The sequence below is a fragment of the Rhincodon typus genome, chromosome 12 (genome assembly GCF_021869965.1).
Source record: "Rhincodon typus isolate 14 chromosome 12, sRhiTyp1.1, whole genome shotgun sequence".
In the NCBI taxonomy this organism is placed as follows: Eukaryota; Metazoa; Chordata; class Chondrichthyes; order Orectolobiformes; family Rhincodontidae; genus Rhincodon; species Rhincodon typus.
In genome coordinates, this window is record NC_063343.1 from 43,169,616 (window position 1) to 43,191,662 (window position 22,047).

At 38.6% G+C, this 22,047-nt stretch overlaps 1 protein-coding gene across 1 annotated transcript; it reads left to right on the forward strand.

The window, feature by feature from the left end:
• The first annotated feature begins 5,633 nt into the window (after positions 1 to 5,633).
• On the forward strand, positions 5,634 to 6,326 carry neurog1 (neurogenin 1). Its single transcript, XM_020526574.1, has one exon. The coding sequence runs from the start codon at positions 5,634 to 5,636 to the stop codon at positions 6,324 to 6,326; it is 693 nt and encodes a 230-aa protein (XP_020382163.1).
• The last annotated feature ends 15,721 nt before the right edge of the window (positions 6,327 to 22,047 follow it).

A 22,047-nucleotide genomic window follows, 5' to 3' on the forward strand; every position in this document is an offset into this window, starting at 1 on the left:
TCTGATGTTTAGGAAGAACAGACAATAGAAAACGGCTGCTGGTTAGAGGTACACTGACGATATGAGATGGGATCAGCACATTAGTAAAGGAGGATCTCAAGTCAAAAGAAAAATGTCTGGAATCTGTTTGGGTGGAACTAGGAAACCACAAGGAACAGAAGACATTGGTCGGAGTTATTTACAGGCCATCACCAAATAATAGTGGGACGTGGTATAAATCAGGTGCAGAGAGAAACTTGCTGTATGTGCAACAATATTATCATGGATAATTTCAATCTGCATTTGACTGGCTAACCATCTGAATACTAAAGCTGTGGAAGTTGAACTTCTGAAGTGTCTTAGGGATGGTTTTCTAGAGTAGCATTTTGAAGAGCTGACTAAAAGACAGGTTATTTTGGATGTAGTATTAAATATAAGAAAAAGTTAATACCCTTGCAAAAAATGAACCTTTAAGGGTGAGAGACCACAATATGATGGAATTTTACATTATGCTTGAAAGTGAGTGAGTTCAATCTGAAGCAAGAGTGTTAAACTTGAATATGGGAAATTTGTAAAGCATGAAGCACAGGTTGTCTGAGCGAGATTGAGAAATATCTTAAAAGGCATAACTTTATACAGACAATAAACAGTCTTTAAGGAACTATTATTATGGCTTATAGCAACTGTACACTATTTCAAGGTGCAAAAAAGGTCAGTCGACTGTGGCTGATGATGGAAGTTAACCATTGCATAAGATTAAAAGATGAGGATTGCATAGTGTCCAAAAATGATAATGAATCTAAAGGTTAGGAAGATTTTGTAGAATGAAGCAAAAGAGGACCAAAAAACTTACAAGGAAGGAAAGAAAGAATAGAATATGCACGCAATCTAGCAACAAAACATAAAAATGAACTGTAAATCCTTCTACAAAGACATTAAAAAAGAGATGTTTGTTGAAAGCAAATGTGGTTCCATTAAGAGCAGAATTGGCAGAATGGAAAAGGGAAATAGAGAAATGACAGAAGCTAAATGATTACTTTCTATCTGTTCTCACTGAGGCAGACACGATCTCCCAGAATTTGAAATCCAAGTGACTGTGAAGAATGAGGAGTTGAAAGAAATTAATATTAGCAAGATGGTTGTACTGGCAACAGTAATGAGCCTGAAAGTTGATAAGTCCTCAGGACCTAACAGTCTACACCCTGATTGTTAAAGGAGGTAGCCGAAGACGTGGTCGATGCATTGGTAATCATCTGGCATCCATAAATTCTAAAGTGATTCCTGCAGATTGGAAACTTGCAAATATTACTGCACTATTTGAGGAATGAGCAAGGAGACAAGAAAAAACAGAGAACTATTGACTATGTCTGACGTCAGTAGTCAGGAAAATACTCAAATCTATCATAAAGGATGAGAAAAATGAACATTTGGATGGAAATGATCTGATTGCACAGCTACCATGGATTTGTGAATAGAAATTAATGTTTGACAAACATATTGGGTGTTATTAACAAAATTGATAAAAGGGAGTTGATGGATATAGTACATTTGGACTTTCAGAAGGTTTTCAATAAGGTCTGCCACATAAGGTTGGCTATCAAAATTAAAGCACTTGGTGTTAATTGTAATGAATTGATATGCTTTAAGAATTAGCTAACATCAAGGAAACAGAAAGTCAGAATAAATGGGTCATTCTTATATTACCAGGCTCTAACTGGTGAGGAACCACCAGGGCCAGCACTCAGGCCCCTACTGTTGCCCCCCTCCCCACTAATATATATCAATTATGTGAATGTGGGGCCAAATATAAGATTTCAAAATTTGCAGATATTATGAAGCTAGGTGAGAATGTGTTGTGGGGAAGACTTAAAATGTTTTCAGGAGGATTCAAACATGCTTAGTCAGCGGGAAAGAACATGGCAGATTGAATATAATGTGGAAAACTGTGATATTACCCACTTTGGTAGGAGAAACAGATATGCAGAGTATTATTTAAATAGTGAGTGTTTGGAAAATGTAGATGAGCATAGGGACTAGTATGCTTTTATCAATATGTCACTGAAGACTAACATGCAGGTTCAGCATGCTACAAGGAAGATTAATTGAGTGCAAGCCTTTATCACAAGAGGATTTGAGTACTGGAGCCTTCCTTCAAGTGTAAAAGAGCTTGGTTAGGTCACACTTGAGGCACTGTGCGCGATTCTGATCTCCTTATCTCAGGAAAGATATTATTGCTGTAAAGCAAGTGCAACAAATATTCACTATAATTGTTCCTGATGGATGAGATGTGATCTAATTTAAACCAGCAAAATACTTAAAAGGAAAGAGAGGGTAGATTCAGGTAAGATGCTTCTCCCTGTTGGGTAGGCTAGAACAAGGGGTTACAATTTTAAAAAAAGGGAAATATCCTTTTTATTGAGACGAAGAATTTTTTTAAAATTCACTGAGTGGTGAATCTTTGGAATTATCTACCACAAAAGGCTGTGGAAGCGAGGTCTTCGAGTGCATTAAAAGTGGAGATTGATAAATTTCTAATTACCAATGGTATAAAGGGTTCTGGAACAGCGTGGCTAAAAGGCATTGAAATATTTGATCAGTAATGATTATAATAAATGGTGGAGCAGACTCAATAGAGAGAATAGCTTACTCTTTTTCCTAAGTTCTTACAATTGTCAACAGTTTTCTACTTGATACTGCTACCAAAAGTACATTCTATACCATTTTCAGTGTTGGAACAAAACAATTCCAGCTTCACGGTGTTGCCGAAATAGAGTTGACTTCTAGCTATTAAATGCCAGCATGGATAGGTAGTAGCATTCAGCTTCTGCTTTCTGAGTCAGAAGGTTTTGGGTACATAGCATAAAATTTTAGCACTTACAGTACAATACTGAGGACATGCTACACTGTCCAAGGTGCTGTCTTTCAAATACAATGTCAACCCGAGCCGTGGTTTGTCTTCTTAACGTGAGCATAAAAGTTCCCATTGAATCAGTCCGAGCAAGAGGTAAAGAACTCTCCCACGTATATATATCACAAAAACAACTTATATGATCATTGTCACACATTCCTGTGTGAGAACTTGCTGTGCACACACTGGCTGCAAACGACCTGATAATTTATAAATTTAAAATCCATTAATTTTAAATCTCGATCTGGACTACAGATATTATCAAATGCAAGTTGCAGATCACAGACTCCAGGGTAACCTTTCCAAGCTCAAATGCTCAAGTAATCTACGGAAGGCAGTATACGCCCCTCCTCTTCTGCCACACCACGTATTTCGAGTTCCCGAACAACAATCCAACTAATACGTTAAAAAAAAGGTTCCATATTACAATTAAATTCACCAAGTATCTCTAGCAACGTCATGGGCTGGTCTCTGTAAAGCTGCTGTCTTTGTGCTTGTCGGTCGTGATGGGGCAGGGTTGTGGGAAAATAAACATTGAAGTCTCATTCACACGGCATGGTTTATCCGACAGGTGCACGAGTTTATCCGGGCTGCATATACTATTTGAATTCGTCTTATGTAAATGAGTGACTGGCCAATGTGTAGTTGCAGGTTTAGACAATGCTGCACGTAACGTAAGATTTCTTTCTCCTCCTTATGGAGCCCAGAGGCATGCTCTCCCATCCTGAAAAAAAAAACATAGCGTTTGGCCATTTGCTGTGGAGTACCTGCCAGACGTTGGAGTGGGGTTCTAAAAAATTTTATGTTGAGAATTTCTGATTGCTAGTAGGAATTTCTAGGCTTTCGTATCAAAACGCATGACAAGCGGGCCGTTGAATGCTCGATGCTAAAATGTAGACGTACTGCTGCCTCCAAAAAAAAACAAAAGCGTGGTTCTATTCAGTGAACTAGAGTTTACTTTTAGCTCAGCATTAGACTGCTGTGACTGAATAAATCACAGTTCATGCAGACCCATGCTCAAATTGGCCTCAGTCCAGTCAAACATTTCCGCGAACATATATTTGTTTTGTTTGATTTGATCCTTAATTTTGCAAGAAGTAGTTGGTATTAAGCTTAACCGCTTCCTACAGTTCTGCCACAACTGAAACCAATCATGAGAAGTTGCCCGAGAATCTCCCAGCCCATAAGAAGCAGGCAACTATCTAACCGAGATCATTTGTATTATCCTTTCTTAGCTTTCTATCCTTGGCAACTGATACGCACAAAACTGATCAACTGGTTCTGGAATGGATGTCTTTAAAATCACGGTTGGGAGTAAGTCTCAATGAATCCCAAATCTTATGCTGTTCATTTGTCCCTTGAACTATTACAGGGCTATCGGGGCGAATCGTACCAAAATTGCGGTCTTGCTATTTTTATGTCTCTCAGGAACAGTTATTGATCTAGACCATCTCACAAGATCACCAAACTTACTTCGCGCTGTTCTTGGGTTTTACGAAGTAAGTTTGTTATGAGGAAGCTTTTAATCTTTTTTTAAAGAAAAGAACATAGGCTGTTATAATAGACGTGTTAGAACCTTGTAAGCATCTGGTGTACTCTGTGTAATCACTGCATTTAAAGTGGAAAGCACGCAAACATGAACATCCTGCTGTTCCCAGGTAATATAAGCAGCAACGACACAGCTCAGATGCGAGAGTTAGACCGACAATTCATTTTTTGAACAAGACGTAATACCCTTGAAGCAAATCAACATAAAGTGGTCTAAATGCCGAAATATCTCTCACTGCAATAAAAGTTTAATATCAATTTGCTGTTGTGATGGCTTGATTTGGAACAGAACTAAATCTGAAGCAGATTATTAAATTAAGGTCAGGGCGATTTTAGAATTTTCTCACAAATGCAACTAACTTCGAGATTGAAGTGCATACGCGGTGAATATAATTGCGGCCGCGTGTCATTGTAAAATGCAGACTTTTTTTGTTGTATTTGGTCAGATCTGATAGTGATGGAGGACGGTGTTACTGCCTCTCTCTCTCTCTACCTCATTCTCTGTGTGTGGTGGAGGCTGTAAGCCGGAGGAGCGTGCCTGACCTGCAGGGTTAATCAGGGCTCTCGGTGCCGGACTAATGAACCTCACCCGGGGAGCGTGGCGGCCGTGCAGCCGCTCATTCCTATTGGCCCATTTCGCGTGCCAGGGATCCCAATTGTTGCTGGCATTGGTCGGTGAGACGGTGGAATAATGAAAGACACGCTCCGGGAGACGCCGCCAGTGCGGGGTGTTGGGGGTGGGGGGTGACAAAGCCTGTGTTCACCAGCGGGAGCGTGGCACGGGGCAGGTCTGATCAATTCATTCTTTTTCTCCCCCCTCTCTCTCCCGAGGGACGGAGTGATTGTTTCAGAGCGTATATAAACCGTTTATTGAGTCGTGTGCCAAACTCGCTGCTCACACGAGCTTATTGCACCAAGATCAGTAGAAAACAACTGAAGTCGCGTGTCCTCGGGAGAAATCCCTACAGCAGGAGGAACCTCAGAAAATTCGCTGGATTTTGCATCTTCACTTGCTGTTAATTCTGCCTCCAACGTAAGCATTGCAGTATATTTAACCGTGCTGCATTTTGTTTCTTGTCTCCTTAATTTTTCTTGGGCTGTTGAGATGCCAGTTAAAATAACTGTAAAGCATTTTCAAGAAGGTGAAACGCATTCACAGATTGATCCTGGACCGTTTTGTTTTTTCTCTCTCTGCAGGATGGACTGTGCCTATTCTGACTGCGACCAGAGCGACCTCTCCTTCCAACTGACAGATGAAGAGGACAGCCTCAGTTTCCTAACTGCGTCACCTTCGTCTTCTGTCAGTAACCCATCTGCCGAGCACCTCCTCGCTAGTCCGTCTCCCAGCTCCAATCTAGAGAGGGCAGAGGACCCGCGAGACAAGAAACGCAAACCGAGAGGCCGCTCGAAAGCAAAGCCCCAAAGCAGCCTCCACCTGGTGAAGAGAAACAGGAGGACCAAAGCTAATGACCGCGAGAGGAACAGGATGCACAACCTGAATTCCGCTCTGGATGACCTCCGCGGTGTCCTGCCAACTTTCCCCGACGATGCCAAGCTGACCAAGATAGAAACCCTGCGGTTCGCCCATAATTACATCTGGGCTCTGTCTGAAACCCTCAGGCTAGCCGATCAGTGTATGGACAGCAGCCGCAAGCAAGTGATGCTGCCTGGCTATCTGAAAAGCATTGACCCACCCAGCCCAGGCAGTGATGAAGGATCCTGGGTGACCACTGCATCCCCATCATCTGCAACCACTTGCACTTCCAGTCCAGCCAGTCCCTCCACCTCCGAAGACTATGCATATAAAAGACCTTCAGACAGCATCTTCTCATTCCGCACTATACAAAAAGAGTTTCTCAATGAAGTGACCTGTTTCAATGAATACCATTGAGGGTAATCAATACGAACCCCACAAGTGACTGTTTCACATTTATGCCTTAAGACTGCACGAACTGACTACCTTTTTTCAAAAAGAAAAGCAGTTTTCAGTCAGTGATGGCCAGTAGAATATTCTTATATATATATATAAATATATGCTGGTAGTTCTTTTAATAGAAAAGCAACGCAAAAAGAACATTTTAACAATTTGCTGTTTCTTTCAAACGCTGGGGTTACAAGTGATAATGATTAGCAGCGCTCTAAAGAGTTGTCAGCTCTTTCAAACCGTCTTAAGCTTTTTCTCTCTGTGCACTTTTCTGATTTCCACAAAAGCTTTCTTTGTCTGTCATCACAGAATAGACATCAGCCTCTATTTAATACGATTTAGGGTTAAAAGAGGGAGAGAGATTTGTTTCTGCAGACGAGGTGAAAAGTCAGCTTTACAATTTGTAAAGTCCTAATGAAGAAAAATGAGCGTGGAAATTTAGTTTGAACGCCCTGACAATAGGATGAAAGAAACAGAGAAAGGAGACAAGAAGCGGGGTTCATGCATTATGGATCCCGACCTCCGGCGCTGTTCTTAAAGTCTCGGTCATTGGACATGGGTTTCAGACCAAGCTGGGCACAGTGCCCATGTGTTATTTATTCAAGGAGAAGCATTCATATGAAGATGTATTTTTTTTGTACACAAAGAGTTTATTCTAATATGTATTCTTCCCAAGTTAATGTTTTGGTTCTTTATACACTGCGTGTAAATAAAAAAAATTAACGTTTTTAAAAATGATTTCATGCCTGATTCTTTCAGAGGTGAAACCTCAGTTCCAATGAGAGTTATTCTGTTAGTTGAAATATTAAAATAGGATTTTCGGAATAAAATCTGTACAAATACATCATTTTACAAAATATCTTAACGTGAACATTACAAAAATACTGGCAAATTCTTCTTTATTTGCGAACTGCATTGTAGAATATTGATTGAACTATCAACGACCCTTCGCAAACAATGACGGTTTTTTTTAAAGTTACTTTGAGATCTAAACGTAAAGTTGCCCAAGATAGTTAAAAAGGGTCCTCAATTCTACCCGTTGATATTCCTTCTCTGTTTTAAAACTTACAATCATTGCAACTTCTCCAATGTCTTGGAAAATATGGATGAGATCAGTCTTTCAAAAAGCATCAGGATATGGAGAAGAGAAACGCCCACTTCAAGCTGTCATCTAAAGCGAATGTATACAAATTCTGAGACAGGCAATCACACGAGAGACCACTTGACTGTCAATGGCTGCTCAAGGGACCAGTGAAAAGTGGTATCGTTGTCTTGATGGAAGACAACAGCTAAACACAAGAGCAGCAAACTTCACAAAAACAAAAGAAACAAACCCGCAGGGCAAGTGAAAACATAAACTGGATGAAAAGATTTTTAAAAAATCATTGGTTTTTGCAGCTGTCTTACAACGGCGCACTGGATTTTATTTCCCTTAAGGCATTTTCAGTACTAACGTTTTCTAGAATAATGAATATATTAAAAGCTGAAGCGGTGATTTCTCTCACAAGCTCGAGTTTATGTGATTAAGCCAATAGCTTGTCTGCACACTGCCGATGCCCCCAGGGGGATGGGCTGCTGTTCTCGGAGTGGGTCTTTTAGCCTGTACTTAGTATCAAGCCAGGTGGTTCGGACAATCCTGTTGTATATGCACGTGTCTGGGATAGAACAGGGACTTTAGCTCGCCTCAGGAGGATAGAGAAAAAAATCCAATTCCAATAACACTGCACCATCCATCTCAATTGGGAAGGGGCTGACAGCACCACTTCGCCAAAGGGAAGAGGATAAATAAAACAACCACGTGGATGGATCCTAGCGATTTAAATCGATATCGCAGTCCGGAACAAAACAAATCGCATTGAGTCATTAAATTCCAGTTTTTTTTTTACTTCCGGCCTCATGTAACAACATGAATGAATTTTGACTGGACAACCTGTAATCATTTTGTTTTTTAAACTAAAATCTCTTCCTTTATGTGTGTATCTATAAATGAAACCGCAATAGGTACTTCTAACCGAAGAGCAAAATAACTTCCCACAGCTGAGTGATTAATATGTTGATTCGGGTGTATTCTAATAAATGCAAATTAAGGGAACCTGGGGATGTCTATATTTGTATTTTTTTAAAAAAAGATTGGGATCTGTTTTTTTAAAGTGGAGAAATAGATGTATAATTTATTGCCTGGCGGTATGATTCTATATTGACCTTATTCTGTCGGAGAGGTCAACTGAGCATTAATTTGAACCTAGCGCTTCATTTTCGCTGTTCTTTGACCTGGCCGATGACAAGCAGTCTCGATGTGGTTCATGATGATGTAAGTCGTGGATTGATGTAAAACAATTTCGGATGTTCACAGATGTTTTTGTATCATTCAATACGCGCACACAGTCTATTCGTCGAACATAGTAACGATGTAGACAGATTCCATAGTTTTTGGTGAAGCGGCTAATTCCTCATTGTTTCGCACACACGCGGTATGACGCAGATGAGTAGAAATTCAAAATAAACGTGAAAGCAAAAGAAAACTTGCAGATGTCGAATAATGACATTGTTGAACGTGTTTTGAAAAAGTACAATATAAGTACGAGAAGAGAGTTATTGTAGGCGCTGGCATTTGAACAATTGGGAGCGAATCCAAACGGTTCAAGACCTCCTAAGTTGTGCAGATGTGTGGCTCAAAGTGTTGCTCCCAGGTCTTTGAAAAAGCAGATATGGATTTTGTTGATTGTGTTTGCACTCCCAAACAAATCATGATCTGAGGTCCATCTTTCTTCCCTCGATTATTGGAAATAATGACTAGCAACAGTTCATAGTCCTGATGGTTTTCCTGTTCCTCGTCGAAGTGGTCACTCTTCGTGCATGTGAGTGGACAATCCATGTTTTTAAGACTGGTCTACTTGGATGGGAAGGTGGTGGTCGAGACAATCGGTCAGAATATTCGTGACCTCACCCAGTTTCCAGCAGGGGTCACTGGAGAGCAGTGGAAAGACTAACCAGAGGTCGATTCCTCTGTGAGGAACTTGGGGAGATAGTTACCTTCGTTAAAATAACCTATGCGGCTTACTTACAATTTACGGCTCAACAACAGTGAATCATGCGAAAGGAGGTAAGCATGTTTCACATTACTCACCGTCCAGCTACATATTCACAAGGAAAACAAGGTAAATATATTGGTAATGGCAATTGGTAAATACATTAATGGTAATGGTAAATATATTGGCAATTGTCCCTATAGTCACTACTTATCATTGCGTTTGGCAAACATTGAATAAACGTGCCTTGAAATGCAATCTTAGCTACATATGTATGCAATCTGAACTGTGAAATCTTAGACTAGAAACAGAAATTGCTGGAGAATCTCGGCAGATCTAGCAGCATCTGTGGAGAGAAGAATAGAGTTTGGGAACCAGCGACCGTTCATCTGAACCGTTCGAAACGTTAACTCTGTTTTTCTCTTCAGATGCTGGCAGACCTGCTGAGTTTCTGTTTCCGTTTCAGATTTCCAGCGTCCGCAGTTCTTCTTTTATTATTAAATATTGACTCTGCTGTAACTTTTGGCATATTCATTGTTCTAATGGCTTGAATTATTAATTGAGCGATGTAATTTACAATCTTAATATGTAGACAAAACCAAAATGGAAGAGTAAGATTCATTTCATCAAACTTTTCCATTGAATGATACATGGAAAGGAATTTCAATGTTTTTCACATTTTTCATCAAAAATAACAATAAAATGGAAGGATCAAACTGTCAACAAGTTATTCTGTACATGAATATTGAAGGATCCCCGGGGGAAAGGAATGTTAATTTTGAAGAAAACACTGCGGTATGGTGAAATGCAACGCTGGTTGTTGGAGAAATGCCCTACTCCATTCAGCAATGAACATTTCCGATGGAGTCCCTGCACCTGCCCGCCTGGACCCGGTCCTTTGTCTGTAGCAGCCTCCAGGGTCTGAAATTAAAGTCCTGTCCTTATAGGAGCAAGGTCAACTAAAGGCACGGGGATCCCCAGGGATAAGAGGGACCTGGCCTCTTCAAAACGTCGAAAACAAAAGGGTGAAAAAGCTGAGGATCGTGTCAACCATTCATTGATTTTTTTTCAAAATCTCTAACTCGATTTTCTTATTAGTGGTGATATCCTTGGTTTATTCAATTGCAAACATATATATATATTTCATTTTATGATGTATACTACAAAAGTTAGGTCCACTCTGTATGCGGTTATCTGTAATACATGTAAACTTCAACATTCATGAGGCCCAACTGCGAGCAGATGTAAAATCATAAATGGCGATGATAATCGCCGCAATGTAATGTATTTCTTCTGTAAGGATTTGATGCGTTTGTCCTACTTTTGATCGAATTGCAAACTTTTATTATGTTCGCTGCTTCAATTTAGTGAAACAATTTCCTGCACTTTAAAACAATATACTTCAACTCTTTATTTGATAATTGAAAAAATATCAGTAAAATGTATCGAACAAATTTGAACTATTTGCTCCTGAATATTGGCATCTTTTGTCCTGCAACAAATTAATAAGCTAGTGGCATATCAATAAAAAATACTATGGATGCCCGAGATCTAGACTAAAATAAAAAAAAAGTTGCTGGAGAAACCCAGCAGGTCTGGCAGTATCTATGGAGAGAGAAAAACAGTTGACGTTTGGAGTCCAATGCGAGCAATTAGGTTCGAGACATTAACTGCGTCTCTCTTCACACATATTGCCAGATTTGCTAAGATGCCCCAGCACTTTCTGGGTTTGTTTTTACAATGTGTAAAGATATGGGTGTTGACGAATTTAAAGTAAAATTTATGAATACTTTCAGAATGGGTCTGACGATGAAACAAAGTCTCAGGATGCCCTCCTGGTAAATAATGAATAGTTAACATCAGTTGAGACAGAAGTGAGGACGCTACAATTCATCTCAATATCCATTGACCAAATGGATGAAAAAGTTGGGAGCCCTGTTGGTGATTACTTCTTGTGTGGGAAAGTCCCTGGCTAAAGGATAGCAGGTGAGAACAGTGGAGGACTGAAATGAGCGCATAAGGTAACATGTTTATAACTCCACAACTGTTTCCACGCGGATCTTCCCCATCCCAAGACAGCTGGAGGCAAAGTGACGTGGAAAATGTTGAAAATATACTTTAGAATACGTACATTCTTATTTCTTTTAAAAGTTAAATGCTTTTTTTTCAATCTACGTTTTTCAAAGGAAAACAAAATGACAATTGCATCATCTGACCATTACGCTCTGCAAAGCTACTTGAACAGTTATTTTCCTCTTCTCGAAAGCGGTCCCATCCTCCAAACCCCACTCTAGACAGCTGCACTCCACAACCCACCTCCTACTTCAGAGACGAAATCTTTCACCTCCAAATGCCTTCAGTTGCAGAAGTACTTTTGCCCTCTAACCCCCTCATTAGTTCAGAGGGACTCATCCTGATTGAAGCTCTCCTTATTGCCGGTCTACAGTTTGAACCTGACAATGTAGCTTTTGCTCTGGGAACAGATTTTTGCTGCAGGCAGGAATTCCTGATCCAGTGCACGACCAAAAAGCCATGAAAGTGCTCCCAGAGCTAATCAACAATGTCAAGTATGAGCTGCAACTGAGACCAGGCGTGAAATATCATTGAAGACTGGAGTTACCACAACTTGACAGCCAAGTCTTTAGGAACAACACATCTCCGAAATCACCAACTTTCCATCCCATTGAACTAGAAATGTAGATATTTGCATACAGTGCATCGCTTGACGACAATTCTGATAGGTTATGCTTTCTGTTATCTTCTTTCAAGGTAACATGCAGACATTACACTGCTTTATGTCTTAGCCTCTACTTTGAAATAGTGTCTTGACAGCAGGAAAAATATCTAATGGGAAACGAAGCCTCTCTGGCAGCACAGTTCCATGCTACATTGAAGTTCCAGCCCAGATCAGGGGTCTACAACCCGGGTGACTGAGCCGCAGTTAGATCTTTTCCATCTTATTATAGCTCCCGTTTAACAAGGTTACATTAGGAATTTGCAATGGCTTGGTAACAACGAGGGATTAATGTCCTGCTCTGATTGAATCATTTTACAACTACGTATTGAAATACAGAAAGAAAAGTACTCCAGAGGACGCGTCTTTATTTAGACGTGTATGTAATTCAATGCACCGCGCAGCTAAATTATCTTTTTTCGTCGGATCAAATCAGCATTGGATTAATCAACACAAGAGTTGGGTTAATTGTAATTCAGAAATATACATATTGCTCATATTCACTTTTCCAGGGATCTTATTCTTCTTATATTTTAATGAATTTTAAAGTCTGAATTTTGACATGTTTAAATAAAAGTAATTAATTTCAGCAACGAGTTAATGAAGCTGAAAAGCTTTGCTGAAAAGAAAATGCAGAAGTGACAGAAAACATACCGTCATTATTCTGCAAGACAAACGTGATAAACCTGAAAGCAAATTTAAGATTTGGATAGCATCAGGATTCAACTTTGAAAACAAAAGAAATAGCTATTCCTGGGATGTAAGCGCGTGGTGTTTCTTACATTCCGGAAACTCCGTTTTTCCTCTTAAGGTACGCCTGTGTTTTTACTCCAATCTTAAATTTTCATTGTCTTTCTTTTTCAGAAAGGTTTTTCGTTTCCTTTTAGAAAGGAAGCCTCCCGACCCCGACCCTAGATTATGTACTTAGGCATCTGGAATAAGACATGAACCCATGATATCTTGTTCTACAAATCAGAATGAAGGGCGATGCCCACATCTAGTTTGAATCACAGTATATACTCTGGCATATAAATCTTCTTTAATGGTCCAAGCCCTGACTTATCATTTAGTCACATTACTGAGTCATAAAAAAGCTGAGATTGCTCCAAATTACTTCAGTGCAACTAATGCGAAATGTTTGATTCTTCTACCATTGACAGCACGTAGAAATAACAATTTGCACTGTGAAATGCCATTGGATCCACTGATGCAATTTGGAATTCACTCACTAATTGGCACTGACTTAGTACTTACCTGTAGGAATAATAGAGTAGTATTGATAGGAAATTCCAATGTTCCCTGTATTGGCTGGGCCACCAAGAGTGTAAAAGGCCCCAGTGGGGTGGGATTTCTCAAATGTGTCCAAGGAAGTTTCCTAAATCAAAATGTAGAGGGGGCTACTTGGGACAGTGCAACACTGGACCTCCTCTTAGGAAACGAGGTCAAGCAAGTGACTGAAGTGTCAGTGGGGGAGCACTTTGGGTCCAGTGACCATAACTCTCTTAGTTTTAACCTAGATATGGAAAAAGATAGGACAGGTCCTTAGGTTAAGGACTGAACTGAACTGGAACAGAGCTAATTTTGGGGCCATTAGGCAGGACCTAGCAGAGATCAATTGGGTGAGTCTGTTTGAAGGAAAAGGAAAGACCGGCAAATGGGAAGCTTTTAGAAGTGTGATATCAAGAGTCCAGGGACTGTATGCCTCTGTTAGCGTGAAGGGAAAAGCTGGTGTGGGATATTGAGGCTCTGGTCAGGAAAAAGAAGAAGAAATACATTGGATTTAAACTATTGGGCTCAAGTGAATCTCTAGATGACTATAAAAAGTGTAGGAACACACTGAGGAGGGAAATCAGAAGAGTAAAGAGAGGGTAATGAGATGGATCTGTCGGATAAGGTTAAAGATAATCCCAAGAGGTTCTATAGCTATATTAAGAGTAAGAGGGTGGCTAGGGAGAGAATAGTCCCCTTAAAGATCAATATAGCCATTTATGTTTGGAGCCACAGTAGATTTTTCATGAATATTTCTCCTCAGTGTTTACTGAGGAGAGAATCATAGATGCTAAGGAAATAAGAGAAACAAGTAGGGATGTTTTAGACTGCATACATATTACCACAGAGGAGGTGTTCGCAGCCTTAAAGCACATTAAGGTGGATAAATCCCCTGGGCCTGATCAAGCCCATCTTCTGACATTGTGGGAGGCTAGGAAAGAAATTGCAGAGGCCCTTGCAGAGATTTTTGCTTCATCTTTAGCCACTGGTGAAGTTCCAGAAGACTGGAGGGTAACTAATGTTGTTTCATTGTTTAAGAAAGGTAGCAAAGACAAGCCAGGGAACTACAGTCCAATGAGCCTGACATCAGTGGTAGACAAGTTATTGTAGAGGATACTGAGGGACAGGATCAATCAACATTTGGATCGTCAAGGTCTGATTAGGGATATTCAGCATGGATTTGTGCACGAGAAGTCATGTCTGACAAATCCTTTAGAATTTTTCAAAGAAGTAATCAAGGAGATAAATGGGTGGGGCAGTGGATGTTGTCTTTTTGGACTTTAGTAAGGCCTTTGACAAGGTCCTACACAGCAGGCTAGTCATGAAGGTTAAGTCACATGGGATCCAGGGAGAGCTAGTTAATTGGATTCAAAATTCACTTGATGGTAGGAAGCAGAAGGTAATGGTTGAGGGTTATTTCTTGGGCTGGAGGCCTGTCACAAGTTGTGTGCCACAGGGGTTGGTATTTGGACCTTTGGTATTTCCTATTTACATAAATGATCTCAATGTGAATGTACAAGGCATGATTAGTAAGTTTGCAAATGATACAAAATTATGAGGTATTGTTGTTAGCAAGGAAGGTTGTCAAAATTACAGAGGGATCTTGATCAGATGGGGAAGTGGGCTGAGGATTGGCAAATGCAATTCAATACAGATGAGTTTGAGGTGCTGCACTTTGTAAAGTCAAATCAAGGTAGGACTTATACAGTAAATGGTAAGGTCCTGAGGAGTGTTGTGGAACAGAGGTACCTAGGAGTACAAGTAAATAGTTAGTTGAAAGTGGTGTCACAGGTTAACAGGGTGGTGAAGAAGGCATTTAGCATGCCAGCTTTTATTCCTTGTAATGTAGGAGAATGAGGGGCGACCTTATTGAGAGTGTATAAAATCAAGAGGGGCATAGATAGGATGAATGCATACGGTCTTTTTCCTAGGGATGGGGAATTGAAAACTAGAGGGCATAGGTTTAAGATCAGAGGGGAAAGGTTTAAGGAGGACCTGAGGAGCAACTTCTTCATGCAGAGAGTGGTGCGTATATGGAATGGACTGCCAGAGAAAGTGGTGAGGCAGGTGCAATAGCAACATTTAACAACCATTTAGATAGGTACATGGATGGGAAAGATTTAAAGGGATTTTGACCAAATGCAGGCAATTGGAACTATCACGGAAACACACCCGTCAATCCAACTCGTCCATGCCGAATGCTGCAACATGCTGGAGTTCAAGGATGTCCCATGAGTTCAAGGACAGAATCAATTTAACTCAAAGGAACACTGCTTGATGTAATATACAGACCATCAGTTCATGGGAAGGATGTAAAGGAACAAATCTACAAGGAAATTACAGTTAAGTGTGCACATGGTAAATTAGTTACAATGGGGGGCTTAAATTACTCAAATACAAACTGCCAAAGTAATAGTATAAAGGTCAATGATGGGCAGGCATAACTCAATCGTGTTCAGCAGAATTTTCCACAGCACTGTGTGTCCAGTCCAAGACATTGCTGGACCTGATTCATGGGAATGAGGTGAGCAAAGTACATCAACTGTCAGTGGGGGAACATTTAGGGGATGGGTTGTTGTATCATATGTTTTAGGATATTGCTGGAAACTGACAACGAACAATGTAGATTAAGAATATCAACTGGTGGACAGCTGACTTCAATGGAGCAAGAATGAAATGATCCACATAAATTGGCACTAAAATTTGGCAGGAGAAACAATAGCTGCGTAATGAACTACTGTCAAAAAAAGAGATGAATTGAAAACAGTCAAGTATTGTCCCTCAAAACAAAAAGGTACGGCAAATAAATTCAGAGCTCCTGAAATGGTAAAGGAAATATGAAATGGGTTAAGAAGATAAAGTGTACTTATAACAGGTATCAGGTAAAAAATACAATTGTGAACCAAGCAGGTACAGAATATTCAGAAGGGTAGTGAAAGAGCAAATCAAAGGATCAAAGAGGGATTATGAAAAAAAGGCTGACAGTTATTGTAAATAGAAATCCCAATGCCATCTGTCGGCACATGAGCAGTAAAAGGAGGAGTTGAGCTGATTCAGGACAAAAAATGGGGTTCACACACTTTTGTGAGTTGATTGTAAGGAAATATGTTCTCTTTGTACTACTGGTACAGATTTATACCTATTTCTTTTTCCAATGCCCTTTTTTTCTGAGGATTCCTTAGGCATTTCCACAACTGCAGTAAATTTTCCATTTAACTTGCGGAAATTGGTTTTGGTATGAGCAGTGTTATTACAATGGAAGCATGCAATTTTTTATTTCATGTTTTTGGTTCCTGTCTTTGTGCTTTATTACTTTAGCATCCTTCTGTCTGTTTTTTAAAACTAGCGCTTCTCCTGTCTTCAGATTTTCTATCCCTCCAAGTTCCTTGTGGATTCCCAAATGACCATTTCACACCATGCAAGATGTCTTAGGTATCCACCAGAGCTGCCAATTCGGTGATCTTTGATATTTGACTCATATCTCAATAGAGTGTTACCCTTGCAGGAATGCTATTTCTGAATCTTCAATAATCATAATTTACCCGATGTTCACAAAATTTGTCTCTAGCTTTAGCGATCAAAACTACTGATCCCGCAACATTTCTTTTTCCTTTGCAAGTCCTACAAATGTTTGATTGGGTTTCTTTCCTTAATTCTAAACTTTAATTGATAAGCTTCAGAGACAAACTCATAAACATTGATTACTGCCTTTTTAACAATTTCATAAACTGCAGATTGTTCTGACAAACTAATGGATACAGTCATAGCTATACCTGTCAAAACACTGTGAAATAAAGGTCCAAACATGTTTTGGCACTTTATCTGTCCAGCTACTTTCTCAACTGAAATGAATTATCTTTCAGCCTTATCCTTAGTAAATTTAGGCACTGACCGTACATTCTTACTTAAATCTCTGAGTGGAATCAGAATTATCCTCCAGGGTATTATTTCTTCTTTCCTTCTTTATTCTAAGTCTTTCTATGGCCAACTAATGTTGTTTAATATCGCTTTCCATTTGTAGCTCAATGTTTTAAAATTTTATATGATTTTCCATTAATTTCCTTTTCTCTCCTCACTTCGACTTTTTTTTGTTTTTTTTTTCTTAATCCTCTCTTTCTTTCAGTTTTTCTTCTAACTCAAAATTTCTTATTTCTAACTGTATCCTAGCTAATTCTAGTTGTGACATCTCAATTTCAGATTTCCCTTCCAATTCCAAATGCTGGATCATCATTCTAAGCAGCTCTTCCTTACTAGATCCTGCCCTTACTTCTATTAATCTGTTTACCTTCTCAACTAATCGTTAATCAAATCTTTCAAATAATCCACTATTGTACCTTCTACTCTTAGAAAATACTTAACAACATTCAAAGTCATTTTAAAAATCTGTGTGACAAACTTCATCAAAACACAGCCGCCTCCACATACTAATTTCTTTTTAAAAAATCTCTTAAATTAAATGAACTCACATTCCAGATGAGCACACACTTGTTATGATCCCAGCTGATATTACTACTGGGCAAGTCACGTCTCAGAATGAAAATTGGCTTGATAGATCATGTATTGTTTTAAGTGTGGCAGTCTATCATTGAAACATAAGTATAACTGGATGCAATTTGATTTTAACAATGAAACAGAAGTTTATCACACAAAAGAAATTAAAAAAAAACCATTCAACCAAACTATTTAAACATGACACATAGTTGACCAGCATAAGGGAGACAGGTGTGAGTTACTCACATTGGATTTTTCAACTTCGAATCTGCTCTGTAGGTGTAATATTTTTATGGCTTGTCCAGTTCAATTTCAGGTCAATGGTCATTTTTTAAAATATGTATAAAGTCTGAAAGGATGCCTGACATTTAATAGAATAAGGGAATAATTGATGAATGTATTAAGAGTTAACTGGGTGTGAATTGGTTGTCTAAGTATAGGGTACTAGTAATCAGTGGAACGTGAGTTTTATGGAGTATGGTTAACCGAAATAAAGTTTTCATTAAAAAAGTGTGCACTTGGACTTTGTTTAAATACTGTTATCTTATATTCTATAACAATGGGAGCATTGGGTGGTTAAGTAAAAATGTAAAGTTTTGATGTATGATTATCCAACCCTGTTTTCTGAAAATGAGCCTTATTACCAATGGAAGAATGAAGTTTACTGTTGATTTTTGTTATTTACTTACCAAAGAAGAAACACAGTACAGCCTTAATATTCTCATTACGGTACAAAGAAGGATAAGAAGCAATTTTCATTTTTCAGAATTGGAACCTGATGATTTGATCACAGATGAATGCTTGGACAGATTGTTAACTTTCATGGATAAATTATCTGCTTATGAGGTCTGGTGAGATTTTGATAAATTTAGAAAAATTAAGGATAGTGCCATGGAAGACTGCATATTGCAAGTCTGTAGGAATTTCATTTGGAAATTCAATAGTCTGCGTTAGCATTTAAGTGATTAGACTGTGCTAAAATATCAAGTATGGCCAGACTTCTAATGTTGACAGGAGTAAAATTTGTGAATAAACATGGAGCTAGCACAAATGTCACAAGCACTAAAAAAAGAGAAAATTATTCCTTTCCAGTAGTATTTATAACACAAAGAAGATAATCAGTGATACAAAAGAAACTGGATTGTACAATGCTAACAAATTGGCAATACCATCTAGATACAGGTCAAAGGTGACAATATAATGGAGAACAGTAACAAATAGAAGTGAGAACAAAAATTCCATTGATAATTTTGTGAAATGAAAAGAATTTAGGATTTGCGATAAGAGAATAAACCCTATTCATGTTCAGGGTGTAGTCAATCAATATTTCAATTTTGATTCAAAGTACTATCATACCATGACCTGTCCCAAATGGTATAATAAAGTATTTAAACTAAACACAAAATGTAAGGTTCTGGGGAAGAAAATAGAGATACAGATCAAAGAAGGGGCATGTTATTGGTCACAATCAGTTTCAGCCCAGCAATGAATGCATTGGCAGTAGAGTCCTTCAATTGTGCAGTGTTACATTACGATTGCAGGTCTGCAATGTGTGGAATAGACTGGTCAAAATGATACTAGGCCCTGAGTTATAAGGATCAGGATAAAGCTACAGAATTTAAGAGTTCCACCAATTTCCAGTTTGTGGATGACAACACACTAAAATCTTTGAAAATTACGGTCATTTCTTGTAAAATAACTGGAATTAATCATTTTACCAGTACAGATGTAGAGTTCAGTAAAATACCATTTTTATTGTGAGGGCCATCGATGAAGAAAGCAAAGATAACATTTGGTAAAGAAAATCACTAAGCTAATGTATACGGAAGTCTGTAAAATTTGCAATTTCCATAATCAGGACACTACTATAATATAAATTAACATAGTGTCTCCACTAAAGAAATTAAGGAAATTAAAAGAAGTATTAAAAAAGACATGAGGGGAAAATGTTTTACACAGAGGGTGGTTCGCGTATGGAATGAACTTTCTGAGGAAGTAGTGGATGTGGGTGCAATTACAACAATTAAAAGACATTTCAATAAGTACATGAATAGGCAAGATTTGGAGGTATATAGGCCAGGAGCAGGCAAGTGGGACTAGTTTGGTTTGGGATTATGTTCAGTATGGACTTGTTGGACTGAAGGGTCTGCTTCCATGCTGTATGACTCTATGACTCTATATTATTTCCATCAGGGGTAGAAATTTAGAAGACAAGAAGTCAATTGTGTTAGAATTAGATAAACAATTTTACCAACAAGCTTCTAAAATATTAAAAATTTCAGTTAAGCATGTGGAACGGTACGTATAATAAGCTCATAAAAGAGAAATTGATAGATGTGAGATTTGTTAAAAAAATATGCAAAGGACAACATCACAGCCTATAGTAAGTCTTAGTCAAAAGATTTCAATGAGTGGTGGATTTAAAGTTATGGGTGGGGAAATAAAATCAGTTTACATTTTGTAAGTTTAGCAACAAGCTTTCAGGCATCTTTATAATGCATGTCGATGATTTTAGAATCATAGGGTCTTACAGCATGGAAACAGACCCTTCAGTCCAACTCCCCTATGCCAACCAAGTTTCCCAAACTAAACCGGTCCGTCTTGCCTGCAAATGGCCCATATCTCTCTAAATTTTTCCAATGAAAAGATTATTATAAATGGGGTTAAAGCAGAATATATAACTTAAGTCAGGTTTCTGGCTGTTAAATGCGTTGGATTAGAAATCAGACAGAATAATAGGACCTCACAAAAAAAAATTATGCAGTGGCTTCTAAAACTGAACTGAAGGAATTACAAAATTTAATTCTACAACTAAATTGGCTGGGCACCCAAACAAGTCAAGGTGCTAGTTTTGAAGTATTAGAGCTGAGTGTACCTATGAAAAATCCCCAGGTAGAAGATATTATATGTGAACACAATTAAAAATTGAGCATTGTGCTTTTTACGTTTCCAAATCTGGGAGAAGCCAGGAAAATAAAACTTGTTTTACTTTGTGATGTCTCTAACGCAAGTATCCATGATGTATTCTTGAATGTAGGAGAATTTATAGTTTTTAATATGGGAAGGTAGGGTGGGGTAGTGGGGGCAAGGTGGTAAATATTGCCTTAGCTTGGGAAGCTAAAGATCAGAAGTGTTTATTTTTATTCTATTGTGGGATGTGGGATTTATTCGCTGGCCACCACTTATTGCCTGTTCCTAATTACCCTTGCAAGGTGATGGAGAGCAGCCTTCTTGAATCACTACAGTCCATGTGCTGTAGGTAGACACAGAATGCCATTTAGGCAGGGAATTCTAGGATTCTGACCCAGTGACAGTGAAAGAATGACAATTCATTTCTGAGTGAGGATGGTGAGTGGCATGGAGGGGAACTTTCAGGAGGTGATGTTCCCTTTACTGAAATAAGTAAAAAGTCCCCTAGTGACAGAAACTGTCACTTTTAGTGAGGTTGTAGATGGCTTTTCTTAGCAAAGATATCAGAAGAAATTCTAAAATGTGATCACACAGTGATTCCATTGAAGTGCCATATCAACATTAAGCCATTAACATATACTCAGTAATATACATAACATACATTCATTGAGATGTGAAAATGAAAAAAGACTGAAGATTGATATTTCAGCTTTAAAACAGAAGCTGGAGAAAACAGAAAACACCAAATTGAAATGGGTAGATGGCAATAATCATTAATGTGATTTGTTTTATTAAGGAAGGAAAAGTTTTAAGAAACTGTTGGAAGTACTGGATAAAAGATGTTTGGAACATTAATGTGGAAAAGCAAAACGCAGAAATAGGCTGTCATTTTGCAAATTTTGTTTTGTTTGTTTTTTTGATATTTGTATAGGTATATTTACATAAGGGAATAACTGAATTTTGGTGTGGTTGCAATAAACTCAGAGCCTTTCTAGACTGAATCAATGATGAACGGCCATTTATCAGTGGCTGCGGAAGTTTACCATTAACTTTGGAATCATACCACAACAACATCGTCAATGACAGGAAAGGAGGACAGAAAGAAAGGCAGGCTAAATTCAAAGAATTCATGAGTTTAAGTTTGGATTCCTAAGTTGTGTAAGAAATAACAACTCATTTATTTTTGTCCAGATCAAGCACGATGCGTAGTTAGGTGCACAATGTGCTGCTTCTGATCAGTTGAGTTGTTTTGCAT